The following is an 8,799-nucleotide window of genomic DNA, read 5'->3' as shown; positions in this document are numbered from 1 at the left end:
TTTCTTGCTCTTAGGGCTATCCTCATGGATGTGGCCCATTATTCATAATTCTCATTTTTTTACGCGGATTGCCCTTCTTTTGGGGTGGTCTTTAAATTTTGCCCCTCATATTTGCGGTCTTTAAATTATACCCCTGATATTGCTGGTCTTTAATTTTTGCCCTTCTCATTGCAACACTGAGCGTTCACGCAGAAATCATGAGGTTCTGGGTTCGAACCCCCGCTCAAGCATAAATTAAAAAAAAAAATTGCAAGGCAAGGTTTGGATCGCGTGTATGCCCCCACCGGCATAAACTTTTTAAGGAATTACCAATGTTATGCCGGACCCGGCATACTCGTGCCTTATGGGCAGACTTGGCATAAGTATGCCGGGTTCGGCATAACTTTGGTAATTCCTTAACAAGTTTATGCCGGTGGGGGCATACTTATGGGCAAACTTTTAATAGGTAAACTTTTAGTTAAGCCTTAACTAAAAGTTTTTTCCTAGTTATGCCTTATGAGACAAACTTTTAGTTAAGACACAACTAAAAGTATGCCCCATAAGGCGGAACTTTTCTTTAAGGCATAACTAAAAATTTGCCTTATAAGACAAAGTCTATGTCTTAAGGAAAAATTATGTCTTATGGGGCATACTTTTAGTTACGCCTTAACTAAAAGTCTGCCCCATAAGGCATAACTAGAAAAAGACTTTTAGTTAAGGCTTAACTAAAAGTTTGCCCATTAAAAATTTGCCCATAAGTATGCCGGACCCGGCATAAACTTGTGAAGGAATTACCAAAGTTATGCCGGACCCGGCATACTTATGCCAAGTCTGCCTATAAGGCATAAGTATGCCGAGTCCGGCATAACTTTGGTAATTCCTTAACAAGTGTATGCCGGTAGGGCTTAACGAAATTTAAACTCTGTCTTGTGATTTTTTTAAAAAAATTTTGACTGAGTGGGGGTTCGAACCTGGAACCCATGGGTTTTAACTGAAGGGCAAAATTTAAAGATTTCAAATATGAGAGGCAAAATTTAAAGACCACCCCAAAAGAAGGGTAATTCTGCGAATTGCCCATAATTCTCACCCTTCAGTTGGACTTGTGCCACCACAATTTCGGGTTATCATTCGACGTAATGTCATAAGAGATTATTTTTCTTTGGGTTTTGTTTTCTTCACCAGCGATTGCTTTGCCGTTATCGTCGGTTTCTTTTCCGTCACCTGCCATTATTTTAGGATTTTTGTGTTCTTTCTAATATGGAACAGATACCACATTAAAATCAAAGCAGGGACGAGAATTGGTGAGAGGCAAGAATAATGGAAGAATTCTTTCTACTTTGTATTCATCGTAATATACAAGTATAAGTCATCCTTACCCTAGTCTAATAAGGTAAAACCTATTTTTCTAATAAAACCATACATCCCAAAAATAATTCAGTAATCTCTGCGCAACTCCCTCCGGCGGAACTCTAATTAACCAGCAGCACCCCTTAATAGTCTCAACGTACTGCTAATGTAGACAAATGTATTCTACTGATTTATCGTTTTCAAAGAATTAATAAAATTATATTCAGAAGAAAACACTTGACATTGTCCTGCATTTATAACAAGACAAACTTTTAGAAACACCATTTTGCATGGTTAAAACCGAAGAGGAATAAACATGAACAGGTGAAAGAGAGAATAGGAGAAGTAGGTTGCAAAAGTTTAATTATCACATGCAACAGTCTAATTGGAAGCTCACTCTACGTGAGGTGGCGTAACCAGAATTTTTTTCTTAATATGATTAAACCAATAAAAAATGTTCAAATTTGTCATAAAGCTACGGATGGTTTAGACAAAGGCCACACACTATCTTTGAAAAAGCTAAAACATGATGCTCATTAATATCAAGCATTCACCTAGAACTAAAATCCGAGATATAGTAAAACATCTTCCTCTGTTTTCTTTCTCGTATGCACCAAAGTTTTGAATTTGAGTAGGAATACTCTGTTCGTTTCTGAAGAAATTCATTGGATCCACTACTGATTTCACTTTCACCAATCTATCAAAATTTTTCTTGAAATACTTAGTCCCATATATTTTTCCTTCTTCAAAGCTGTGTTTGCCTTGATCATTTGTACCAATATCAAGATCTCTGTAATTCAAATAGGCTTGTCTTGGGTTCTTGGTAACATATGGGGTCATAAAATGGTACATATCTCTTATCTTTGAAAGGTACTCTTTTTCTTCCTCTACTCCTTCTTCGTCCCAATTCACTGAGTACTGAATCTTGAAAAGAATTCCTGCTCTATGTGGAAACGGCGTTTCGTCCTCGGGAAATTCAGCCATTCTTCCTCCATAAGGATTGAAAACTAATCCTACTTTTCCCAATGAAATCATCTTTTGGAAAATTGATTCCAACCTATCTCTGGGAATTGGTACTTGTACGTAATCCGATTTCCGTTTCAAGAAATGCGATGGATCCCCAGTTCTGTTCAACAAGGCAATTGGTTTTGTTGTGTTAACGAAACTTGCCCATCTGAGCACTGAGTCAATCCAGCTCATTTTGAAACAATCCTGTTTTGTTAATCCCAAAGCTGGGAATTCCTTGCTTATGAGTGACATTAATCTACTAGAATCACCGAGGAATAACGCCAAGAACGTCGCTCGTATTCGTATTGTCTTTTCCTTGTTTTTGCTTTTTACGGTGATAGGTTGCAAAAGTAGTCTCATGAAGAGATCATTATCAGTTTTGCTAGCAACATTTTGCCATTGGACAACTGCCTCGGTAGCATTCTGGTCTATAAACCTTTCAACTCTGAAGTAAGTCACAGTTTGTGGGACTTGAACAAGTCGAATTTTAAAGGCTAAAATGACACCAAAACTAGCACCACCACCTCCTTTAATTGCCCAAAAAACACCTTCACCCATAGCTTTCCGGTCAAGAATTCTACCATTAACATCAACTAGTCGAGCATCCAAAATATGATCAGCACTGAGTCCAAACTTACGAAGCATATTCCCATAACCACCCCCACTGAGATGCCCACCAACCCCAACAGTAGGACAAACACCCGCTGGAAAACCAAGAACGTTACTTTTTGTCCATATGTTATAATAAAGTTCCCCTAAAGTAGCACCTGCTTCAACCCAAGCAGTTTCATCGGTGTCATTTACAGAAATTGACCTGAGATTAAACATATCGAGCATAATAAAAGGGACATCGGATATATACGAAATACCCTCATAATCATGGCCCCCACTACGAATTTTAAGCTGTAAATTAGCCTCTTTGGTACAAAGGACGGCACCAGTGACATGGGATTCTTGCGTAGGGGTGATAATGATGACCGGTTTGGAAGTTGTGGAGGAATTAAACCGCTGGTTTCTGATGTAGGCTTGTAAAATGGGGTTAAAGGAAGGGTTGTTTGGGGAGTAGCCGATTTTGGAGATTTCTTTTTGGGGAATTGATTGGATTGTTAGGCACTTGACAAACGAGTCATAGACTGAATCTGGAGTTCCATGAGAGAAGGAACTGCACAAGATAAGAAGAAGAAAATGAAGGAGAAGACAAGAAAACATAGTTGATTGATGATTGAGAAACTTTATTCAAAGGTTTGGTATCTTCTGGGGTTTAGGCGAAAAAGGGCATTGTTTTGTCGGGTTTCTGTAATGATGTACTGCTACATAAAAAGAGTAAAGAAAATCACATATCCCACCCGTTTCTTTCAGCTTATCTGAACTATTTCCTTACGGATGAATGATGATCTGTTTATAAATTTAATATGTACTTATTACGTTTTAAATTTATGTGATATCATTTAATTAGATAAAAAATTTACAAAAGAAAAGAAAAGACTTTAAACTTTGTAATTCAGAATAAGCTTTAGATATTTATGTTATTACTAGTTTTAACTGTACGTGTGTTGCACGTGTGTTATGCGTCTACTATAAAGTATATAAAATATATCAAATAAAAATAAATTATGTGTGATAAACGACTATTAATGTTAATACAATATTCCAAAACAAATAATTTACTATATAAAAACTATGGGGAATCAATTTTTGGAATGAAAGAAAATAAAAATTTATAAAAAGCAAGTAATAACAACTCATTTAGAATAGATTTTGTCTTCTATTATTTCATCCTATGCCTAATTTAAATTTGTTCTGACTAATTTAACTCTTAATATTATATTATTATCGGTGTCTGTTTATTCTATTTTTCCCCGCCAATGCTCTTCTTATGGAAATAAATAGATTTTCGAGATTCAAACTATATAAACTTTGACTAACATTTTAAAAAATAGTTTCTTAATCAGATTGACATGAGAAGAATTACAACTTACAGTATTTTTCGTTTAGTTTTTTAAAATTTAAATCTTATATATTAATTTTAAAATATTAAGTTGATCTAATTCAATTTAATTTAAAAAATTAATCCAATTAACTTTTGGACGGCCAAAAGTGCCGCATAAATTAGGATGGAGAAAGTAATGAGTTGTTCTCAACATTCAAGGAAATAATTACTTTTTCAAGTTTTCAATGTTAGCTCATCCATGTTTGAACTATTTAACTGAAATCAGAATTTTATTGAAACATTTATAGCGTGGAATATTCCTTCTACACTATAGAGTCTTAATAAAAATTAGTTCATCGGAAGTTAAATCTAGTAATCTTTGCGATATACTTTAAGCTCCTTATATTAGGAGTTTCGTTGTTAACTATTTAGTTTTAAATACTAAAAAATGATTAAATTTTAATTTTGTCAATATAAAATGTATTTTCAAACAATTACCTTATATATCATTGTGGTTAAAGAACAATAACTACCTAATAAATTTACCCCTAAATTAAAGGAAATTATTCCTTATATAAAACATGGAATATTTTGAACGAAATATTGAGATTTACTCTCCCAATTGGTATCTTCTTCCTTAAACTTTCACCAAGGAAGAAATATTAATCAAATCAAGACTAACTGCATGGGATATTTTAAACGAAATATTGAAATTTACTTTTCCAGTTGGTTTCTTCTTCCTTAAACTTTCAACAAGGAAGAACTATTAATCAAATCAAAACTAAAAAATAAAAAAAATAAAAAAAAAAACATAAGATTTTCGATCCTTACCGGCGGAATTGGTCAGCCGCTCTCTCCTTTGTGCCTAGCCCCTAGCCCTTGGGTGAATACAATTTCTTTTTCAAAAAATCACATCAATATTATTTAAAATTGTGATTGTGGAAAATGATTGTGTTAATCTTACTTAGCTAACTCAACAAAGGAAAAAGTTGTCAGATGCCTTTTGTAATTTTAATATATTTGTGTTATATTTGCTTTTGTCCTATGACATATACATTAATGCGGTGAGGAAACAACTTAAAGACGAATCTAAAAATCAAGAACGCAAGATGCATAAAAATTACACATTGAAAGCCTCCAACTTTCCTTATCTCTTGCTAGGTATGCAGTCTTTTTGTCACAAATATATAAGTTTCAGCTGAATATAATTAGCTTTTTATATTTGAAAAATATTTGCAACAAATTATGTAAGTTAAAAATTAATTACAGGTAACTAACTCTATCAAATATAGGCAAGTAACTTAGATATATGTTTAGTATAAAAAAAAAACTATTTTAGATTATTTTTTCTCAGTTTCTATGAACTTGATGTCTTCCTTATTAATTTGAATGTAGGTCAAATCTTACAATTAAGAGAAGATTGTTTCTTCGGTGAATTTGGTTACTATTTTATGAAAGGTTCATACATCAATCATATATTTTGAGGCAAGAATAATTTTGGGATTTGATTTTAACCAGGGCTCTGTGCCTTATTTATCTCATCTTTTTCTCAAGCACCAGATTTTCATATTCACTATGTCACCATGAATTTTTTGGTGGTAAAATTTAAAAAGAAACTTCAGCTTTTGCTCCTACTTTTGTAGCTACTTTATTCAGATCTTAACCATATGTAGTATATACCTGAGTTGGGTAAAAGTTTGAGTTCCGTGACCAACATTATAGATCCGGCTCTAAATTCAATCATTTTTTGAGTCTAATATTAATATAGAAATGGTGATTTTTTTGGAAAATATTAGGTCATTCTAAAGTCAACTACAAGTAATAAATTAATAACCAATAAAATATACAATATCCTGCTGGCTGTTCAGTTTAAATAAAATTCTAAAGACTAAACTCAAATCAAAAGTTATACCGAGAGATTCATAGGGAGAGTTGGAGTTATTCCAATTGTAAGCAAAAGTAATAATCGTCTTTGTCTATTGATTGATTCTATTATCCCATGTTTCAATCCTTCTCAAAGTATGATATCAGGAATGCAACACCGCTAATTTCATATGTTGATGTTCCAAGTTACAGTTTTGAATTGAAAAATTAACTGCATGTTGATATATCCAATATGTCTCAACAACCATAGATGATTGAAGACAATATTGTGGTCTACAAATTAATCAACACGTACCTTATAACATAATCAAATTATGAGTTTTATCCAAAATAAATACATATCAAGAACAAAAATAATGAGTTTAACATGTCAAGTTTCGAAAATTTATCATATTACTATCTCCGAACACCGTCAAATCATCATAAGTACCGTATATCGAATAAGCTAATCGGAATATATGATGTAAGTTTATTTGGTACCCAAGATGTGATTAGGCTATTGCATTACCTTATTGCTCCAATGCAAAGTGCTTGCGTAACTCCATTAAACAAAATAACCTATCTCTAATAAAGCATTGTTCTGCAAGTTAACAATAAGCATGAAATAAGAATTCCACTTCAAGCTAAAAATAATCAGCTATAACTCTCAGAACAATATAAAATAAATATATATATGATTCAATACAATTTTATTCAGAAATCAATTCAAAAATTAAAAATTTACCTTTACTACTGAGTAAAAGTAATATTGTGCATGCTTTCAATTGCCATAGCCATCTTCAAGGAGAATTATGCAAGAGAACAAAAGCTACTGCCCATTGACAATTCAAAACCGTCAATGATAATTAGAAGTTATTGAGAGAAACACGTCCTTATTAGCATATCCCCACGTCCTTGCCTTAGTTTTGTTTATATATAATGAATTTATGAGTTTTATCCAAAATAAATACATCAAGAATCAAAATAACTACCTTTAACATATCAAGTTTCGAAAATTTACCATGTTACTATCTCCGAATATCGCTAAAAATAAATACATCAAGAATCAAAATAACTACTTTAACATATCAAATTTCGAAAATTTACCATTTTACTATCTCAGAACATCGCCAAATCCGTCGGTCTTTGCAAACCTGTCATTAGAATGAAACATTTTTTCAGAATGAGTTGTGATTTTACATGTGACTTACAATATTGTCTTTTGATAGCATATATGTAAAAATTATCTCCTTTTTATTGCGCCGTTGTTTATGCTTTTCTAAATTTCAAGTTAATGAAATTTAGTAGTTTTTTTTTTTTGTTTTGCTTATTGTATGATTTTGATGAGAATTTTGAGATCATCTATACTTTAGTTGATAATTGTGGTTTGTTAGATCTATAATTGTGTATTGTTGAATAAATGAATTTTGTATTATTTTGTTTTGTTAATTGGAGGATTTGGAGAGTAAATAAATAAAAAGCGTGATTTTTGTTTGAGGGCTATCAATTTACATAATCAAATTATGAGTTTTATCCAAAATAAATACATATCAAGAACCAAAATAACGACTTTAACATGTCAAGTTTCGAAAATTTACCATATTACTATCTCCGAACACCGCCAAATCATCATAAGTTCCGTATATCGAATAAGCTAATTGGAGTATATGATGTAAGTTTATTTGGTACCCAAGATGTGATTAGGCCATTGCATTACCTTATTGCTCCAAGGCAAAGTGCTTGCGTAACTCCATTAAACAAAATAATCTATCTCTAATAAAGCATTGTTCTGCAAGTTAACAATAAACATGAAATAAGAATTCCGCTTCAAGCTAAAAATAATTAGCTATAACTCTCAGAACAATATAAAATAAATATACATATGATTCAATACAATTTTATTCAGAAATCAATTCAAAAATAAATAATTTACCTTTACTACCGAGTAAAAGTAATATTGTGCATGCTTTCAATTGCCATAGCCTTCTTCAAGGAGAATTATGCAAGAGAACAAAAGCTGCTACCCATTGACAATTCAAAACCGTCAATGATAATTAGAAGTTATTGAGAGAAACACGTCCTTATTAGCATATCCCCACGTGCTCGCCTTAGTTTTGTTTATATATAATAATGAATTTATGAGTTTTATCCAAAATAAATACATCAAGAATCAAAATAACTACCTTTAACATATCAAGTTTCGAAAATTTACCATGTTACTATCTCCGAATATCGTCAAAAATAAATACATCAAGAATCAAATTAACTACTTTAACATATCAAGTTTCGAAAATTTACTATGTTACTATCTCCGAACATCGCCAAATCCATCGGTCTTTGCAAACCTGTCATTAGAATGAAACATTTTTTCCAATCGTAAGCAAAAGTTAGTATACAATAATTAACACTAACAATGGCAATAAAAGAATCCTAAAGCTACAACAAATAACAAATGATCATAGACAAAGAAAAAACTACGGAAGCCTAAACCTAAAGGAAAGCCGCCTAAAGAGTTCTAGTTCTAAACAAAGAAAAGCTAAAGAATTCTAAACCTAATGAAAGGCTATATACTAATACGACAGTAAATTAATTAATTAGTGACAATTGTTATAGAATAATAAACTAAAACAAGAATATATGTAGAACAAGAGAGAAGAGGGGAGAGTTCTTAT

At 32.1% G+C, this 8,799-nt stretch overlaps 1 protein-coding gene across 1 annotated transcript; it reads right to left on the bottom strand.

Annotated features, from left to right (window-relative positions):
• Positions 1–1,643: 1,643 nt before the first annotated feature.
• On the bottom strand, positions 1,644–3,697 carry LOC132631654 (berberine bridge enzyme-like 21). The gene has a single exon (XM_060347316.1). The coding sequence runs from the start codon at positions 3,541–3,543 to the stop codon at positions 1,846–1,848; it is 1,698 nt and encodes a 565-aa protein (XP_060203299.1). The 5' UTR covers positions 3,544–3,697; the 3' UTR covers positions 1,644–1,845.
• Between the last annotated feature and the right edge of the window lie 5,102 nt (positions 3,698–8,799).

This window comes from Lycium barbarum, chromosome 3 (assembly GCF_019175385.1).
Source record: "Lycium barbarum isolate Lr01 chromosome 3, ASM1917538v2, whole genome shotgun sequence".
Taxonomy (NCBI): Eukaryota; Viridiplantae; Streptophyta; class Magnoliopsida; order Solanales; family Solanaceae; genus Lycium; species Lycium barbarum.
Note: the sequence above shows the minus strand (reverse complement) of the source record. Positions and strands in the feature narration are given on the sequence as shown.

Coding starts and splice junctions, on each gene's coding strand:
- LOC132631654 (XM_060347316.1), bottom strand. CDS start 3,543: ATGTTTTCTTGTCTTCTCCTTCATTTTCTTCTTCTTATCTTGTGCAGT.